This window comes from Buteo buteo, chromosome 3, assembly GCF_964188355.1.
Source record: "Buteo buteo chromosome 3, bButBut1.hap1.1, whole genome shotgun sequence".
Taxonomy (NCBI): Eukaryota; Metazoa; Chordata; class Aves; order Accipitriformes; family Accipitridae; genus Buteo; species Buteo buteo.
The window spans coordinates 53,715,485-53,736,695 of NC_134173.1; the positions used below are offsets into that span (position 1 = coordinate 53,715,485).

General features: G+C 38.0%; 1 protein-coding gene across 2 annotated transcripts in view; it reads left to right on the forward strand.

Moving 5' to 3' along the window:
• Positions 1–21,211, forward strand: part of CPQ (carboxypeptidase Q) — a 168,008-nt gene that overhangs the window by 46,922 nt on the left and 99,875 nt on the right. For both annotated transcript variants that reach the window (XR_012649865.1, XM_075023657.1), the window contains exon 4: positions 16,482–16,689. Coding sequence is in view for 1 of the 2 variants with exons in the window: in XM_075023657.1 (XP_074879758.1) it covers positions 16,482–16,689 (208 nt within the window). In the remaining variant the exon portion in view is untranslated. The remainder of the gene's footprint in view (positions 1–16,481; positions 16,690–21,211) is intronic.

Consider the following 21,211-nt stretch of genomic DNA (forward strand, 5'->3'; position numbering starts at 1 on the left):
TTTAATTCTCTTCTGGCCCACCCACTCTCCTAACATTACTGACTCAAATTTTCTTGGTGGCTAGATGGCCACCCGAACCATGAATAACATGTGTTAACTCTGGTCTTATTTGGGTACCATGAGCACCCGCTGATGAGATTTGGTAATATTCTGGAGTTAGAAAAATTTAAAGGAACCATTTTGTTCTGCCTTTGCATTACTGGTTCATGTATATAAAGATGTTGAGCATATAAAACTGCCAAGTCTTGGGTTTCTTGTACTGATCTTTAAGGAGTTACAGCTGTGCTTGCTGTGGGTTGAGCACTGGGAACTTTAGCAGTTTCTGTGATTTCCTGTTTCTCCCTAATCAGCTCCGGCTTTCTTCAGTGCTGCCAGTCCCTTCTGAGTCTGTATGAGTTGCTGTGCCTACAAAAGCCCTGTTAGCAAGTTCAGAACCTTCTGACATGATTGTAATGTCTTGATCCATCAATTGCAGATTCTGTTTTAATGTTCTCACAATATTCATTTTTCTTGATTACACTGACAAGTGTCTCACTAGTATGTGGCAACCATAAATGTCGAGGATTGTAGGAAAACCTGACAACAAAAATGCAGATAAACATTACAGAGAGGGATCTGAAGAATACAATGCCAATGAATTATTTTCACAAGGAGTGTATTTATTTTCAGCTGCTGATAAGATCTGAGAAGTATGTGGACTGTCATTTCATTTCTCTGTAACTCTCTGTGTTTTTTCTGTGTAAGTACAGCACTGAGGACTTTATCTGGAGTGTTCATCTCCAGAGCACGTGAGCACATGGGTCTGGACAACTGGAAGAGATTAAACAGTACTAGAGTAGTTGTGCCAGAATGGTACAGAATTGGTGTTTGGGGTATCCTAGCCTAATACTCTCCTTTTTTCATTTAAAAAAAAAAGGAAAAGAAAAAAAAAGAGAGTGAAGGCTCTGTTTATTGATGTATTCTAGGATTAACTCCATTAATTTCAAGTTACACAGCAACTCACTTTTTGATTTTGGTCCAAGCAGTGCTGAAACAGCTTCTACAGAGGTCTACTGTATAGATTCACCTGCTTATGCAATTTTATTATTTTCATGTCTTATAATTGGTTTTCCAGTTTGTACTTTCCACTGAGTATTGTTTCTACTTCCTGTACTACTCGAGATACTTTTTCAGAATCTATCTGGTATTGTTCTTAACCTGATGATGTTACTAAAAATGATCTACATATTACAGAACAGTTTTAGCATGTATATATTAAAGTTTTATTTATGAAAAATATTGTATCTGCTGTAAAACATCTGAAGTATTCTTTTCAAGGTTTACTGCTGATTTCCAATAGTGAACACAGGTTTATGTCGGGACTCTGGCTGGATTTGTGTGCTTCAGAATCTGTCTCATGCATACAACAAAATGTTTTATTTTGGTATGTAACCTTTTACTTGTGTCATGTAGAACAAACAGGCTGACAAATATAGATGCCATTTTTAAAATATACTTAATGTACTAGTCAACTGTTAATATTCACAATCTCTGGTTTATGCCCCAGGCATGCAGAGGATTTGGAAATGCTAATTCCTCTTTTTTTTTTTGCCTTGTTTGCTTAAACATGTGAGCAAACGTGTATGGTTTGCTCCAACATACTATGATTTCTCTTTACAAGAATGCTTGCATTGGTTTTCAGGGGGTAGGGGGCCTCTTGTTTTTGCTGGTTCTTCCATTTCCCACAGTCTTGCTTGTGGCTTGTCCATATGGTAAGGTATTTCTGTGTTATTTCATTAAATGTTGTCTTCACATAGGATGGCCTCACCCTGCTGCGTTAGGTCTGCTATGATCTATGTCAGGCATTTAACTATGATGAGCTAGTCCTGTTTGTATGATGAAACCCTTTATTTATGGCACACAAATTTTGACTTGTGTTTTTAGGAAGTTAGAGCCAATTATTCCACAGTTGTTGTTTAGAATTGTTTTCTAAATGTAGCCTGATGTTGACGGCCAACAGTAATAATGGGCTCTTCCCTGTAGAAGTAATGTCTTGTGCCTTGTAAGTGTAACTATTTCAATTACTTTAATCCTTTTCTCCAGCTTTGTTTTCCCCTTCAAATCCAATCAGTCACCTGAGCCTCTCTCTTATCATGTCCATCTTGTTGCATCAAATACTAATTCTTTGGTCTTGCCTGCAGGGTAGGGCTAAATGGTGAAAATCCTTCTCCATCTGGTTTATTAAATGAGAGGTGCCAACTCCTGTTTCTGCTCTGCCAGTGATGCCAGCTTTGATTACTTGCCTGTTGTCCTCTCCTTCAGGCACCTTATACTTTCTCTGATTTTGTTTCTATATTTGGGAGGATGGTGCAAACCTAAAGCCATAACTTTGTTCTCTTCCAACTTTCCTTTTTAAATCTGACCTTTGGGTTTGTATTTATAGATTGTTCCCATATGTCATTAGCTAGGTAGGTGACTAGGGTCTGTGACTTCTGCTAAACTGTGTCACCGTTACCTTGCTTTCCTAGTCACTGTCCGCAGTACTTCTGCATTGGCTGTCTAATACGAATATTGCAAATACTCTGTGAAACAGAGGAGGTTGTCTTTGATATGTTTCTGTTCATTACTATTAAGCAGCGTTGAGCTTTGACTGCAATTCCTGGATTTTTAATCTACTGTGATCACAAAAGAAGAACATTTATTTTAAGAATAAGAAACAGAAGGGAACAACATGGTTTCTGATTTACTTATTTCTATTTGGATTTCATCACATTAGTTTGCTGGTGACTGTGAAGCACACAAAATATACCTCAACAAGAGATATTGAAACTATTGTATCATTAGATACATTTGTCAAATGAGGGAGAATAATCATGTGAATTAACTAAAACCAGGGATTCTGAAGTTCCATTCATCACTCTGCCCCGTGGGATCTTGAGTAGCTCACGGTAATTTCTCTCTTTCCCTATTTGCAAGCAGTGGTAATGTATTGTGGTTTAACCCCAGCCAGCAACTAAGCACCACGCAGCCACTCACTCACTCCTCCCCTCTCCCAGTGGGATGGGGAGCAGAATCAGGAAAAAAAAGTAAAACTCGTGGATTGAGATAAGAACAGTTTAGTAACTAAAAAAAACCCCCAACCCAATAATAATAATAATAATAATAACACAAATATAATAGCAATAATAATCGTTGTAATGAAAAGGAATATAACAAAAAGAGAGAAATTAGACCCCAGAAAAGACAAGTGAAGCACAATGCAGTTGCTCACCACCCGCTGACTGATGCCCAAGCAGTGATCTGCCCCTCCCGGCCAACTCCCCCCAGTTTATATACTGAGCATGACATTCTATGGTATGGAATATTCCTTTGGCTAGTTTGGGTCAGCTGTCCTGGCCATGCTTCCTGCCAGCTTCTAGTACACCTGCTTGGTGGCAGAGCTTGGGAAACTAAAAAATACTTAACTTGGGATAAGAACTACTTAACAACAACTAAAACATCAGTATTATCAACATTATTCACACACTAAATCCAAAACACACTGTACCAGTTACTAGGAAGAGAATGAACTCTATCCCAGCCAAATCCAGGACAGAATGTTAACTTAGTGTAACATTTGCACATTGTTTACTGTGAAGAAGACAACATTAAAAGTCACCTCTTCTAAACTGTGATTAGTTAGCCAATAGTAGATTCTGCAATAATTTGCCTATGCCAAAACCAAGTAATGGTTGTATTATTACATAACAATGGGTGACTACTGCTGCTAAGTAATCCATTATATAACCATGGGGTTTTATGTTAAAATAAAATGTAGTGTGTTTCATTGTGAACTTCTGCTAGATTGAGATTTCAGGTTGACCTAACAGACATCTGTAGGAAGGCTCTGGAAGGAGGCGAATGACAGAGAATACAGGTCATTTCCTTGGCGTATCGTATTTTCAAATGTAAATATTTAAAAGCAATTGGTTCACTGTAGCTCAAAGGATTTGGATTTTGAGTTCAATTCAGTAACAACTCACCATGAGAGTGTTGAAGCCACTGGAAAGAGCATGAAGGAGCTGGAATTTCATAAAAGTACAAGGCTTTTTCCTAGTAACAGCTCTTTATAATCAAGAACAAGATGAACTTTAGAAATCAGGTCCTGGGATTCAAATGTGATTTTGCCAAAAGTCTGAGGTTGGGAAAGAATGAGCTTACAGGTGGGGTGTGAGGGAGGTTTTAGCTGTTCTATAATCTTTGTAGTGCTTGCACCTTTTCAGGGAGTAGACTGTGATCCTTCTTTGAGGAGGTTCTGTGTCTCCCTCTAAGTTTCTCTCCCTGCAGTCTCAAAGAAGGAAACAACTTTCAGGGCTCCTAGTTTCAGGCTCTGAGAAGGCTGCAGTTGCTGCTGGAGGCACATGGGAGAGCCAGAAAGAGTGTGCAGGGACCAGACAGCTTGAGTACACACTCTGTATCTCCAGAAAGGGCATTAGAGGGACCTGTTTGTGCTGAAGCCCAAAGAGGTGGAGCAGGGATTCAACACTGTCCGGATGAGAGAGCATCCGAGGCTGTAACTATGTGGGTTTTTTCCCTCTTCCTTTACTCAGTTTATAAAGCTGACAATCTAGGAAAACACAAATGGTGTGCTGCAGTGTCTGAGAGAATTGTAACATTTCAGTCTTGCCAGAAATGCAATGTGGAGAGGCATACCCATGAGAAAACTTTAGAAGAGCTACTTGGAATAAGTGCAGCTGCAATTTATGATTTTAGAAGCGTAACTGTTTTTCAGTGCCTAAAATTAAGTTTCAGTCATGTAAATCTTTGTATGGTACTTCTCAGTGACAGTCAGTGATGGGTTCCTTTAACCCTTTCCCATATAGAGCAGTACCTTTTGTTTCTCGGATATTTCAATGTTACTTAGTGGAATGACTTAAGAGTTAGTGAAAAGATGGCAAGTGTGAAAAGATGACAAGGAATTGGAGAACACCATTGTAAAGCATCAAACTTCCAGGTAATGCTTGTCCATAGAAGTTTCCTGAGAGAGGAAAGGAGAATGCTGTTCATTCCTCTGACGGTCTCCTCCATAAGGTATCTAAATTGAAACAACTAGTGTAATTGGTCATACTTTTAATACAAAATTTTAAAAAAGAACAATTTTAAATGCTTAGATCAGTGTCAGCTCATCATGCAATGTGCTTGGCTGTGTATCTGTATAAACAGAAGATGTATAGAAAGAGGATGTTGTTACTCTTAAGTCAATTAAAGCTGATTAAAGAAAATGTAATGAAATTTCAAAGTGCTCAGGTCAGTTTGGTATGCTTGGGTAACTGTTGGGTATTAGAGAAAGTATCTGTGAGGCTTGAAGGGGTTTTTAGTCCAAGTATGTTTGTGGCTGAGAAATTCTAACCACAAATACACTACTTTTTTCACCTCCACCTGAGTTTTTCCAGAAGGACATTACAGGGTTAACAGGAAGCAGAGCTCATGAGCTGGACAAACTGGCTGTCAGGGTTTTAGAAGGGTGCTCCAAGATGGGTCTGTCTCCCCCAGTTGTTTGACAAATCATGAATTTCCAAGGAAGAATATTTTTTATCAGCATTTTTGCAGCCAGGCCACTCAATAGTTTCATAGCTATGGCAGCAAGAAGTGATAACTGTGTGATTTGCAGTGTACCATGGGTCATGTCAACCATCAACTGTTCATTGCAGGTGAACAGTTCAGTGGTAAAGTCGTGGATTAAGCACTGTCCTGTTAAACCCAGATTTTTGTTAATACTGGTATTAATCAGCATATGGGCTACATCACAAGATTCACGTGCAGGTCAGTGAACCTTTATCTTCATGTAGATGAAACTATTGAAAGCTTTCTTTGAGGGCTGGGTGTACAAAGGCTTTGCAAGCTGGAAGTGATCTTTGGACTGCACTTACAGAACAACTGCTGTAAACTATGCAAAAAATAGTTATGAACTGCACACATTCAGAGTTGTTCCGTAGAATTCAGTATCTGTTTATAGACAAGCTAGATTTGAGACAAGTACCATTTCCAGTGCATAATTTAAGTAACTCCACTAAGCTTACACAGAAGTGAGGTACAGAGTATTTTACAGAAACAAATTTTTGCTTGACAGCTGCAAGTCAATTCAGCCTGTGCATACGAGCTTGTAAAACACAGTTCTACTTCTAAAATTGTATGATACACTTCTTTCTAAGTAGATACAGTTTTTTAAAAGATTTTCTATTTATATTATTGATGAAGTTACATATGTGGTCTCAGTGTTAACATTAATCATTAACTATCAGTAAGATAATTTTCCTGCATAGTGTTCTTCAGGGGGGAAAATCATTCCTACTTAGTATTTGAACACTGGGAAGAAAGTTCCCACTTTTTATTCTGTTACTGCCTTGCAGTGTGGCACTAGGTGGGCTTTAGTGTTTTCATATCTTGACCTCTGAGACTGTGGTGTGTGCACAAGTCTATGAATGCAGGTGACTCACTGCATGCCCTTCCTTGTGGAGTCCATCTGAGCAGAAGAGTGACACCCAGGACAGATGGGCGAGGAGGAAGCAGGGAAGCCTATGGTCCCCCCTGACAGCCCTCTTCTCCTGGAGCTACCAGAGGTGAGCTCGGAGAGCTGTGGCATTCCCATGGCTGTCGGTTTTCAGGTAGTGTGGAATCCCAATGCACCTTCACCACCACCACAGTTCACCTGATCTGACTGGCTGTGTGCCTGTATCTCTTGGTTAAGGTCCAAAAGCATTTGTGTATTTAAATTTATGTACAGACTATAAAATTCATGATCATTATTGTACATTCTAACAAAAGCCTCCAGCCTGCTACCAGTTTTCCAACAACATTTTCCTCAGCAACATGGATCAGCTAATGAAAAGGAAAGAAAATTGTATTGTTTCAGACAGTCTCTCTTCCAGCAGAGACTCTCCTAGGCACTCTTTATTGGATATTAAAGGAATCCATAAAATGTAAGAGTGGGATTGAGAATAATCTTTTCTCTCCCCTTCGGCAGATGATGAAAGAATCAGCGTATCTCCAGGATTAAATAGGAAAAGCACAAACCTTCAAACAATAAGCAAAATAGTATGAGTATGTAGTATGTAAGAAGAGCACGACAAACTTGATATCTAAAATAAAACAGTGAGAAAGCATTGCCATTTGGCAGCCTTTTCTCTTTTCCTTTTGAGGAAGGAAAATTACTTGAATTCTCAAGACTTAACTGTTTTCTTGGGAAACCCCTACATTTATTTCCTCATGGTAGCTGCTGTGTAGCGGGTGTTCTTCCTGCATGCTCCCAAAGAAACCAGCAGCACAGGAAGATCTCCAGAACTGATTCAGTCATTATCCCAACCATGGTTTGCACTGGAAAAATATTTTTTTTCAGCCTGGCACTCTTCATTTCCCAGACGCAACACTAATTGCCAGGAAAGGAGCTGTTCAGAGGAAACATGTACCTATTGGGACATTTTGTATTTCATCTGATGTAGATTATGAAGCTTTTGGAAGAATCTGCCACAGTCAACAAATACAGCTGGGGAAAGAATGCTCATGCTTGGCATGACATTTTGCTGTGCTGCTCAATATTTAGTCCTAGTTCACAGAATTTGTTATAATGTTATAATAAGCTTTAAAAATATATACTGTTGCTAAAAGGAACTTTTCTGTTTACAGTGGATTTCAAGTTTCAGGGTGTATCTGTAACTTTGGAGCAACAGGCAAGACTTGCCTGAGTTTTGAAAATAAAGACATACCATTTTATTGGAGAATGAGTTTATCAAATCAGTGTAATACACTATTAGATAAAGTGTCCTTATCACTTAAGAATTTACATTGCATCTTACATTGTGTGAGTGTTGTATAATATGTCAAATAGATAGGCAAATATAATGAACATGTGATGTTAAAATAGTTCCTTTCATGTGGCACTACTAAAATCTCTCACTTGAGGGGGAAAAATAAGTGGTACCCCATCCGTATTATTTTTACTAACATAGTTTTTATTGTCTTGACCTGAAGTTACTTCTTTTTACTTGAACAGCAAAAGTGTTGGATTGCTTAATAGAGCATCAAAAAGGAGTTTAATATTCCACAGAAATTAGATCTGTGGGAGTAAAAGAAGCATTTATGTAGTGAAGATGTTTCAGAGTTTCAGTTTTCTTCGGAAAATACAGGGTCTCACCCAGACAAGTGTCTTTCTTGCAGTGGCTTTTGGTTTTCTCACTGCTTGAGACAGAATTCAGTGAGGCCCTTTGCTCTTTCTTCTCATATGCAGTCAGTTTTTAAACGCTTTCCCCCTGCTCCCCACCTTCTATTGAAGTTAATGGAAGATTTGCCACTGATTTTCAGTGGAAACAGGGTTATACTCACAAACAGCAGAAAAGATGTCTAGATTTCTCCATTTCCTCTCTTCTATTTCACTTCTGGGATTTACTTCCATGCTATCTATGGTAGTAATACCCAAGTTATTCTACTGTCTATTTTTTTAGTTTTAAAAGCTCTCCCCTTTTATTCGTTTACATAGTTGCTGTTGGTGCTTCCCCTTTGTCATTCCCATTCCTAACTTGTGGGTTTTTTCTAGACTGCCCTTGTATTCCTGTTAACCTTAAGTGTTACTTTTTACACTTTAAAAATTTATCTCCATGAGGCTTTGTTTGCATTGCCCCATTGCCCCAACTTATTGTAGGGAAAAGCTATTCCTAAATACGTTTAAGTTAGGTTTGTATTGCAGTTTTTTTATGGAGGACAGTGTCCGAAGAGGGTACTGCTCTGAATGGTGTGTAGTGTGGAGAAGGGAGGGAAGAAGAAAAGTGCCATCCACGCCCTCTTCTGTGAGTTCGAAACTTTCCCCTGCCTCCTTTCAGACCTTGCTCCCCTCTATTCACCTCTGTGCTTAGTTGATTAAAAGGAAGAAGTTTTATGGTGGGTGAGACCAGTATCCTCCATCTCTACCCTTTTCCTTCAGTTCACTGAAAGTGTCTGCTGCGTATTGCCCTTTACCATGACCATCTTTCGAAAGGAGGAGGAACCTTGCCGTACTGTCCCATAATATATTGTATTCAATGCCAGAGGAGGCTCAAGTGTGACTTAATGTATATACCTGAGTATGGAAGAGCTTGACCTTCCCTGCTACTTACTGTCTGCAGTGAAGCAGAGTCTTGGAAGCACTGATATGGTGATTGATCCTACCCTGAAAGCTCTGATGCCTCTTCACACCTGTTTATGCCTGATAATTGTAATGTAAGAATTCATTATCAATAATAACAAAAGTCATTAAATGGAGAAGGTATGAAGGCCAGATCAGTATTCTAGACAGATAGCTGTTAGTTTGGTTAGGCATTGCTAGCCCTGTGATGCCTCTTTGTCTGATTCTCTTCTTTCCAAATAAAGAAAATTTGTTGTTGTTGTTGTTGTTGTTGTTTTGGTTTTCATTTTTTTGTTTGGATTTATTTATATGCTTCCTGTAGGTATAAAATATAACATCTGTTTCCAGTGAGGTTTTTTTTTTAATTTGTCCTGTGTGCTCCCTAGTCTCTGGTGATAGAGGGGTCACTGAAGACATAAATATGGCTTCTGCTCAAGGCTGAGAAGCCAGAAGTTCAACAAAAAATAAAAAGAAACTGCATGAAGCCAGAAGCCTTGCAGCTGCTGGCAATTAGAATTGTCATTGGCGTTCCCTCCAGGAGCCCTCTGCTAACATACCTATGGTAGCGTGCAACAGGCAGCTGCATTCTCACAGCGCAGCGATGTAAACAGGGGGAGGGAGCTTGGTTGTTCATGTTGAGCCGAAGGAGGCCAAACAGGTGTATGACTTAAATCGTTCCCTCAAGGTATTGTCAGCTGCTGGAGAGTCGTCCTCATCTCTGTAAGATGCAGAAAGTTTCTTTTTCAGTTGAAAAGCAGCTGATGCAAGCCTCCATTTCTTACAGACATTTGGAAAGCATTGTGCAGACTTTTCAACTTTCCCAGCAGTTGGATAGTCCCGGGGTGGAATTCATTGGACTTGCTTCATTTGATCATTTTACCATTCACAGTTGTTTTCTGCTCCTTGTTTGACAAACCGTATCTAGTCCACACTATTTTTTAAATCTTCTGTGGTTATCATAGAATTCCCTTGGTGCATGTGGTACTGAATATTATAATGAAATAGAAACATATACGTGTTAGTTGCATTCTGTAGCCTGGCACATATGTAATTATGTCAAAGCTATTATGCTTGTTTGGTAAAGCCTAATTTTAATGAGTGCCTAGCACTGATTAGATGCAGTTTTCTAAATGTTAATTTAAATGGAGTCCATGTGGTAACAGAGTAATGCTGTACTCTTTCAAAGGGAGTTTTCCTTTGTAAGGGCAATAGTTTCTGGAGTCTCTCTCACACTTCATTACACTTGTGCAGATGCTACATCAATTAAAGGTTGGTACAAAGTAATCTGGAAGAGACTGTCTAGCTAGACTCCAAATATTCTATCTGCAACAGACTGCTATATTATTTAATTTCATATTTGTACTACATTGTATTTTTGCTCCTTAGTTTCTTAAAATTTTCTGTGCATATTCATATTTTGTTTCCAAGTTAGCAGTCTTGCTATTATTTCAACTTACAGTAAACCAACAAATCAAATCCTACAAAGCCAATATAATAAGCAAACAAAGCAAGAGCATCTTGGGACAAATGATGACAGAAACACAAAATTAGGCTGCATCTATTTATTTTATATTTTGCCAAGTGGCTGTAAAAGGGGAATAGTCTTGATTTTATTTTTAAAGACCTGTTTCTTCTGAGAAGATTAACGATACTTTTGACATTTTGACTAATTCTGTTACAGTTTGGACTCTCTATCCAGATAATGGTGAGAATCTTGAAGGAACGTACACAGTCTGAGTGCACACAAGGACAAGTTTTGTTTTGTAAGGACTTCATGGTGCTGGAAGAGGGGATTCACTGGAATGGAGTTCCGCCTTTGCCATACTGCTCTCAATGAAGAGAAAGATACAGGAGTGAGGCACTCATGAGTAGCTATTCTCTGTAGCTAAGTGTGAGATCAAGATGTACAGTTTCCCTTCTGTTTTGCTACAGTGTTCTATCACTCCTTTAAAGTGTAAAGCTTTGTACGTGAGCATGTTTTCTGTGATATGTAGAATATACAAGTGAAAAAACAGAGCCAAAGTAGGAGGAGGATGTGAGCCTATTACTGAGAGTTAAGGCTGCGATCTTGCTATGGGTATAGCTATTGATTAATATAGTCATGGTTCCATTCAGGAATGTATTTCATGATTTAAGTCAGTAATAACAAACTAGCTGACCTGATATGAATGTTTAGTTTATATGTGGTTGGTACAGTGAATATGGCATGAGTCCTGTAGAAAATAGGTGGTCATGTATGTAATTAGAGTCTCACAATGTGTTTGTATGAGTGAGTAAACTAAAGCTACTTAGACAACATTCATTTTGTATTTCCCAACCCTACATTGCTTTATGAGGTTGGTGTGAAGAATTGTGCATTGGGGGGGAGTGTATACACATTATGGCTGAAACAGGTCTTTGTAAGCTTTAGTATAATCAAGTTTTGTTTGGTTTTTTTTTTCTATTAGTCATGTTAGAGTTCTTGGAATGTCATGCTTACTTCTCCCTTTAGTATATTTGCTATCTTTGCCCGAGGTTTCAACTTGAGATGTGTTTTCCATCAGAGCATCCAGTTTAGCTTGAAGCAGTGGTTCTTACACAGTTCATTTGCCCTTGGGCATTTTAGCTTATCTTAGAGATAAGAGCTGGTAGTCCAGGCATGAAGACTGTGAGGTCAGCTACCACAGTAACAAGAGTTAGAACTGACCTGACACCAGCAGCACATCTTTTCATCCACACCGGTTAGTTTCTCCACATTTGATTATTTTACTCAGAAGAGAAACTAACTAGCTGCCTCTTGACTTTTTTACTCTTCCTTTACACTTTTCTGTAAGATGTAATCTGTTTCTTACTAGTCATTTGATGTGCACTTCTAACAGAGAAGATGCTTTATTTTTTGGAGCCTTTCCTCTGCTTTGTTATTCATACTGTGATATTTCTCTTAGATACTTTCCAAGATGTGAAATCTAGGAGTTTATCAAAAGCAAAACCCAACCACTTTATTTATCTGAATCTTGTCAGCTGTTGGAAAAGGAATGTCAAGACCGAATGATGATGAGTTTTTATTAACATTAATAGATTTATAAAAGATTAATCTAGCTAGATGTGTTCAATTTTTTAAGTAGTTTAAATATGGAGATGAGGTGATCCAGTAGCTCTAAAATCAGAAGAACAGGTGCTTTTGTTAAATAAATTAAAAAAAAAAAAAAAAAAAAAGAACTGCCCACCCCCCTCTCCTCTACTGAACACCAAACTATGGTATTGGACTATGAGTAGGTTAGATGTTAAATGGCCTAATTGCCATTGAAGTTTTGCAAAATGAATTCAGGCTTTGCAGGATGACAACATTTTCAGAGAGAGTGTGGGTTTGAAGCAGCAAAAGCGGACATCATTCCCAGGTGTTAGTAGGAAACACCAGAGGTGCACCTTGCTTGCCTGTAGGTACCAACATTGCAAAGGTAGATGCTGATTCTGAGTCAGGGTTGCTTTGTGATCTCCCTAGCTGGTTTTATGTGATCCTTTCTTTTCTTTTTCAAGGGACAGGGAATGGCAAATGCAAGTCAGATTTTTTTATTTTTTTTCAGTAAAATCCTTTTACTTTAGAAAGACTAGCCACAAAGTCATGTTTGTTCAGACTCAGTGAAAAAAAGTCTTCCTTGCCCACCAGTACCAAAATTCTTTCTCCTGAACTACATCCTCTTCACCCTGTTCTGAGGCAAACTCAGGACTGCTTCTCTTCATCTTCATCTGTTGACACACAAAGTCTGCTAATATCTTTTTTATTTTGTTTAGTTAATTCTTGCTCAGGTCTTGCCATATGGCCAGCAGCCTTTCCAGTTTTTGGTTATCTCTGCATAAAAGGGGCTAAATTTACTTAGAATTTTTTTGATGTACTCTTTGACACTTTAAGCAATTTATTGTGTAGATACACTTAACACAGGGTGTATTTTGCATGCATGTAAACTTTAATCAGGTATATCCCAGGATGCTTACTGTCTGCCGCAAATGTTTTCTATCCAAGTTCATCTTGTAACATTAAGAATATACAGTACTGTGATATTTGCCTTGTGCCTTTGTACTGATAATGCTTAGGGTCCATTTCCCTTTTTGTAGCAATCATTTGGACAGTCATCCATTCCCTTCAGGTCCTGGTATCTTCTGAACAGTTGCTGGCTCTGCCTGCCTGTGCCAAAACATCTTAATTTGGGTTGTTGGGTTTGCCTTTATAATCTTGGAAAAATAGTAGTTTGAGCATAAAAATGTAAGACTACCAAGTGACTTTAAGGTTTATTTTTTGGAGTAGCTGGGGTAAATTTTGTACCTGCAAGTTCATTTGGGGCGTGTAAGCACGTGTGCATCTCAGTGGGTTGTCAGAAGCTTTATTCACAGTTGTGGTGGGGCATCGGGATTGAGCATCCAAAAGAAATGTAATTGCTACTTATATTGGAGAAACAATACAGTTTTAGGGGTTTCTTTTGTTGAGCATCTCGGGAAATAACAAGGAGAGTGAAATCAATACAGGTGGTGATAAAACTTGAATTACTACAGTTCAGTGTACACGGCATGTTAGTAATAAGACATAATCTTGCCAGAAAACACAGGTGAATGGCTTCATTTAAAATGAGCAGAAACTGTTTGTTTCTGCTCAGTTGTTGAATGTAAGGTTTTTTTGAACATTAATACATGAAATTGTCATCTCTCTTTTTTTCCAGTGTGTTCTTTATTTTATGTTTTTTGGAAAGTCTCCTGGTTAACATGCTGGGTATATCTCCAAACACTCAAAGAAATATTAAACATGTGCAGCAAATTGTTGTGGTTTAAAGTGGGGTTGAGGGGGGCCTTTTTTTTTTAACAAGGACAAAGGGAAAAAAAGAAAAAAGATCTGAATTTACAAGTCTATATGAGTTTATCCCACTAAGGGAGGATTATGTGGCACAAGAGATTCTGAGTACCCAGGTAACTCCGTTATTTCAAAGGTGAGCTACTGGTTACCCGACCTGCAAAGCTGATGAGAAGAAGGGGCACTGGCCTTCATATGAGGTTCAGCCGTAAACAACTGGGAAAAGTAGCTTCCTAAGCTGTTGCCACCTAATAAACAGATCTGCCTACACTCTGAAGCAGCTCCTGTAAGACCTCTGTGAACTGATTTTTTAGTATTTTCTTTTCAAATAAATGTTTATACATATCTACTCTGCAAGGTAAGTTATTGATTACAATATGACTTGTTATTGTTGAGAAGGATTTCTTCTTCTAAACAAATAGAACTGAATAATCTCTCACATTTTACCTAATCTATATCCTTACAAAGCAGATTTCTCCCTTTCTCCTCACCACATCTCCAGGAATTAAGTGGGATTTTTCCAGTTTAGAAGCCTTAAAAATCCCTCAAATTTTTAAAAATTTTTGTTTAAATGTATAAACAGTCTGCTGCTGTAAGCAGGCTCATAGGTGAAGATTTTCATGTATTGGACATGGTTCTGGGCAACCAGCTCTGGGTGACTCTGCTTCAGCAGGGGAGTTGGACCAGATGACATCCAGAGGTCCCTGCCAAACTCAACCATTCTGCAATTCTGTTACTAATATATGGATAAATAGTATTAAAATTTGTAACAGCTGATGTGAAGAATGTCTCTAATCTGGTTTGAAAGCTCCCAACTCTAGCCCTTCTTCATAGGGTGACACGTAGGTAAAGATATGATTTAGCTTTAGATATTTCCTTCGGAAACATAATTCACTGGCATTTCACTGATGAAGTCAGAATTTAGTAACTGAGACAAACAGACAAATAGCATATTCATAAGAATATTGAAGAAGCCTCTAGATGGCTGAACATTTTATTTATTTTGAAAACACCTCTGGAGTAGTGACTGAAACATGAGAATTACAAAGTAGACCTGAAATAAAGGGTTGCAGATGTATTATTTCAGCTTACAGATTTCCTGCAGAGGATGGTCAGTACTGGAGAGCTGCTTATTCAGTTTTACCCTAATATTTCAATGCGCACTTCTAAGCTTATTTTAGGATTTAGGACATGTAATTGTATGCCCATCGATTTCTGATCATTATTGTGGTATCAGAATGGTTCTCAAGTGTTCATTGAGTCTGTCTGCTTGAAACAGAGTATTTTTATTTCCTTTTTTTCCCTGTCTGTGAAACAAAGAGTATTTTTATTTCCATTTTACAAGTGGGACATGAAGGCAATGAATGATTTAATATCGGACGTATTTGAGAATTTGGGCATACATCTAGATCCTGATTTCTCTTTTTCCCCCCACATGTTTCTTGCTGCTGTATCTGGCTTTATATACAACTTCACTTCAAAAGCGTTGACTTCAGCTGCAGCTGTAATGGTCAGGACTTCTGCAAGTCAGAGCCAAAGATCACAACAGAAGCACCACAAAATGAGAAATATGTAAATAATGGCCAAATGTGAAAAAACATTGAACGAACTTGCTAAGGCACTTGTCCATTACCTTTTAGCGATCCTGTGATGTCAGACGTGGAATCCTCACTTCAGTTAGCTCTGCATACGGCAGTGGTAGAAGGAGCCTCTGGAAGGGAAATAATTGCTTTAAATAGTCATGAAACCATCTGCAGCTTTCTGAGAGGAAAGAAGTCACTCCATATCGCACTGTGAATGTCAGAGGAACTTTGTGATTATTTTTAGGGGTTTATTTTTTTTCCCTTTTTTTTTATTTCCACAAGGCATAGCTATTCCTAAATGGGAGACACTGAAGCCTTACATCTAGTGGTGCATATTTTTCTTCTTCTTTGTGTAATGTATGTAAAGTTAATTGTTGTGGGCTATTTGTTTTTTGGGTTTTTTTTAATTCTTTTTCATCTACAGATAGTGGTTGAAACCTTGAGTGTACTGAGAATGAATAAATGTGCTTTTTTTTTTTTTATGGTCTCATTGTCTTATTTTTCCTGAAGTCTCTCATATTAGCGCTCTTCAAAATAGATCTCCAGTCTGATGTTGAAATAGTTGAAGTAGTGAATTTAATTTCATTACTTGTCACAGGGAAAATAATGCACTTCTTACAAACTGTTCACTTATCAGCTTTTCATTGCTTTTCTTCCTAATAAAGCACTGAAGGAAGTGTGGTATCAGAGCATTTACTACTGTAATGTCAAAGCTTGGTAATGACCTAAATAAAGCTGACACAGAATAGCTTTTAGACATACAGAATGCTAACAGTCAGATATTCTGATTAGTATAACAACACTTGATGTATTTTATGTAAAGGTTTATTTAAAAACAGTAAATATATCCTTTTTGAGAGTCTGCTGGGGATGGTAGTGAAAGTGGTCTTTTTAATAATTCTATAATAATGATAATAATTTACAGAGCTAAGTCATTAACACTGTGTTTTTATTGTTCTTTTCACAGCCCACATACTGGGTGGCAGGATTACCAGCCTGATGTGCCCCAGATTCCCACTGCTTGCATCTCTGTGGAAGATGCTGAAATGATGTCACGAATGTCTTTCCGGGGCACTAAGATTGTTGTGCACCTGAAGATGGGGGCTAAAACCTATCCAGACTCTCCTTCCTTTAACACTGTGGCAGAGATAGTTGGAAGCAAGTACCCAGAGCAGGTGAGTGAGAATATACAAAAAGAAACTTAATAACTTATTTTGTTCTTTAAAATATGAAAAAACAAACGCAAAGAACAGCCCTTCCTAAGAAATCCCTCGAGCGAGTAACTCATTCACCTGTTCTTCTACATTTCAGACATATTGGCTTTGCAGTCTTTTTCAGGTAGCAGGTTTGAAACCACCAGGCTCAGTTCTAACGTACTAGGGTATATTTTAGAAAACTATAAGAATTAATGTGTTCTAAGAACAGGAAGTTCAACTAAACTGTACACAATTTAACCTCCTCCTTTTTGTTTCTCTGCATAGGCTTACAAAGAAGCGTGTATGTAAGCAGAAGGGAGATCCTAGCACTGTAACGAATACAGTTATTGTTTTAAATAACGAGTAGTAAGTTAAGGTTGCCATAATGATTTGTGCTTGGAGTTTGCTTATTGTTCTGTTAATAATCTTCAAGTGGTTTCTTGATCAGGCAAATAAGACAGGTTCTGCTGTCCAGAAATAAAATTGTTTGCCTGAGTTTTTCCTCAGATGAAAAGTGAATGCAGGATGTCAGTTTAACTTTTTTGAAGATGGTGTTTCTTATACAAAGCATTGCTGCATTTAGCAGGAGTTGTATGTGTGTTAGTTTGAAGGAATAAACCATCTGCGCTAAAAAGTATTGCAAATTCTGTTTGAACACTAGTTAATCCTAAATTGTTGGTTTCCATTTTAAGACTTTTCTTCTTGCTTTCTCTTTTCTTCCAACTTCTTAGCCAAAAATCATGCAAACTAGATTTGTGGTACTGAAGGATTTGTGCCTGGAATGAGGTCTTCCATGTCAGCTTACAACATGGAATGATTTTTCTGGCAGTATGGTTTATTGTGAAAATGCTGATGCAAGCTCAGTTACAGCAGCACTAGAAATTGCTGCTAGAGTACATGTACGGAACCATGATTCTTTTTTAAACATTGTAGTTTTCTAACCTCAATGGAAAACAAGAATGACTATCTCTGTCCTTTAAACCAGGCATAGCTCTTAAAAGATTTTATGTTTTCTGAGATGGTAGTTCTGTAGCTCTGGCTTGTGATGTCTAGAGATCCTCCGTGTTAGCATGAATGTACTGTTTCAGAAGCTTGATCACTGGGCAGGGAAAAAGTAACTACCCTTATGGCTGGTTGGATTACATACCATCACCTATGAGTCTAGCTTCATGAAACACGTATTTACTAAGTTAAAGACAATGCCCCAACTTCTAAATTAGGGTACAGTTAATTTAATTTTATGTCATCTGAATTTTTAGCCATGCTTCTGACCAACTAATAGGCTATCTTTCCTGAATTATGTTTGGTGTATTCAACATTCGATGTTTCAATTTAGGTTATGAAGTGTCCAAATGTAACCTTCAAAGATATGTTAAGGTGCTAGCCTGTACTTGATTTTCTCTTTGCTGTCCTGCTGTTTCTTTAAGTAATGAAATGGATTGGGATCTCTTCACTTCTTCCACTGAGAAGCTCAGTTTTTTGAAACACTGGGTAAAGACTTATTTACAAGCCCCCTGCTGATGTTAATGGGAGTGGTAGTGGACACACTTTGAAAATGTAACCAAGAAACAGAAAAATAAAACAAGTGAATGTTTAGGTTTTTTAGTACTCAGTTCCTCTTGGAGCCTTAATGGGTGCTTCACCACTCTCATTCCACTGTGTTACTCTGGTAAAAATGGGAACCATCTAGCTATTTAGGCAATAAAATACATTGCAGACCCAAACTCTTACAATGCCTTTTATACCAAAGTGTTTCAAAATGCAGTGCAAATCCAGGGGAATAGAAAGGTGCCATTTCCACGGGCCAAAATTTCAATTTAAGTTTTGAATTGAAACAAAAGCAAATCTCTGAACTCTGGGTGAGAAATCAGCAGCGGGTGGTATCGCTTTTACAAAGGTCTAAAGCAAAACAGTTTGAAATTAGGCTGAAGCCTGTGAAACATAACTGGTCACAGGTATTGGAGCAAATTATAGCTTAAAAAACTGGAATTTAATTGAAAATGAGGGTCATTGTAGGATACCAAAGATGTCTGGTGAGATGTGATACAGTTCTAGATGTAATTGCACGTTAGGCATGTTTGTGTTCATCTATATATTGACCAGAATTTAATGTACTGCTTGATTTATAAACAATTCATTAATTCCTCCTATGAGATTTTAGCATGTTTATTAAATATAATCACCAAGAACTGAAATAATATTTGTCTGAAAATTTTATGTTACAAGCAATGTTGAATATTATTATTAAAATCCTTTAAAGGAGAAAACAATTTATTGGTTTTTCTTAACCTGTTTTTTTTTATTTTGTTTGACCACTCTTGTAGAGTGTCCAGTTCAGTTCCTCCTTTTTAAGTCATTTTTCCAAGTGTTTTGTGTGGATTCTTGCATATAGCAATGAAGGGGGGAAAAAGTAAAACTAGAAAAATGTTAAGGAAAACAGAAAAAAATCCTAGTTGAAATATTTCTGACATATTTTTCTAAAAGTTTGCTGTATTTTAAAATTAGTGTTCTTAAAATCTTGAAATACATGCTTTGTTTTGCTGTTGCAAGAAATGTTTGATATCATAAAAATTAATAGTCAGAATTGTCAAACTTGCAAATCTTTGTTTAGACACCTATGCTTAACCAACACATTTACATTCCTGAATAACTTAAAGCAGTAAAAGAAATGTAATTACTGCTTTCTGAAGCATCAAGCTCTCAGGAATGCATTCATCTTCAGAAGCGATGATGTGACATGGGTGCAGATGTCCTGTTGCTTTTTGAGGCAGCTCTGCACCCAAGGCATGCAGGTACTTTTGAAAAATTCGCCCACTGATACTTCAGGTTTCTGTTCTGCTTTATCCTTTCTGTTTGGCCAGCCAGTAGCAGTAAGCAAATGCCTTAGCATCAATTGCTCCAACGAAGGAAAATGTACTTTGAAACCTGCTGTAAGTTGCAACTTTGCACTACCAAGTTTTCAGGTGGTGTGGAAAGCACAGAACAGAAAAAGGAAATGGATTTTGTCATGCTGTCAGTAAAGTTCAGCGTCTCATGAATGTCTCTGGTCTGTTTATCTTTGTATTATCCCTTCTAAGTTAGGGAAGGGCTGCTTTCCCAACACAGGACCCTTGCTACTGTCAGAGTGGGCATGACCGTTCATGTTCTGAGCAGAGACATCCACCATCCCCGCTGTCAGTCCTGGGGTCCTTGTTTAGTGCCTGCTGAGGCCTGAATACCTGTAGGTGCCCAAAGGAGGTGAGCCTGTGCCTATAAGATAATGAGTTCAAGATCAAGCTTTTCTTCATACAAACAGATTGGAAGCAGTGGGACCAAACATGCTTATGACTTGATGCCCTGGAAGCCTTTCTGAGCTTGGGATCCCATTCTCACAGTGCTTAGGACAGCAGTGAGAGTGGAAAACCTGTGGGTTGTGGGATTTAACATATTTAAGCCTTTATGACTGCTGACAGTTGAGCCAAAGAGTTTGTGAAATGAGAAAGGTATGGTAGCAGAACCTACTGAGGTCCAGGCTATTGCAGGTTAGAGACATTTGCAGTCCATTCCTGACTTTTATCTTGGAGAAGGAGTTTTTGAAGCACACTGTTGAACCTGGGACCATGCTGTTAGCATCCTTTTGTACTGTATTGTATATTGGTAAGATGTTTTATTTAAACTATGTAAATTGACACTGGAGACTGACTGACTGAGAAATTCACAAGTTAACTAATGTGGTTTTCATTTGAAATTCAGGCAGAGCTGGCAGTAAAACATGTTTGTCTTCTCATTTTAATACAGATGTAACATGGTTGGTCTTAAAGTGCAGAAGCAACCATCCCCATCTCTGGGGAAATGCTATAAATAGCAGCTGTTTCTTGTTAGTCTGGCTTCAATGTACCTAATGTGCCAAACACGGAACCACAAAATACTTGATTAGCTGAAAAGGTATCAAAGTGGATAAAGATATAACTCTTCTATAATCCTGACTTTCAGCGTCTTTCTGTACTGCGTATTTCTTGGTGTGCAGTGCTGTTTTACTTATCTTACAGTTACTAAGTGATGGGAAAACTGTTTCCTAAGTGCCCTACAAAGTACATAAATTTAATCGTTGCTCATTATTGTGTGATCTAGCATAAATACTGTAGACCAGAAACAGAGGAGCTCATAAGTGGCTTTTTTTGAATCCTGAAGAGCTGTTCCAGGAATTCACTCTACACAGCTTTTTTGCCTCCTGTTTTTATGGAGTGCCATATCTACAAAATGTACCATTTGAAAAGTGACTCTATTTTGAACACCACAGGCATAAAAGACCATTGAAGAATGTACTGTAGCTCTGAGCCAAGTTTGGACAGCACTTTGAAAGTAGCAGTCCCAGGAATGACCTGAGAAACAGAGATCCTAAGGTAATAGATTGTGAAGTTCTCTACCAATCTGTGATTGATGTAACAGAACCTGTTCTACAAAGGAAATGGCAGCTTATTTACTTTTTCATTCTTCTTCCTTTCCCTGTTTCAAAAATCAG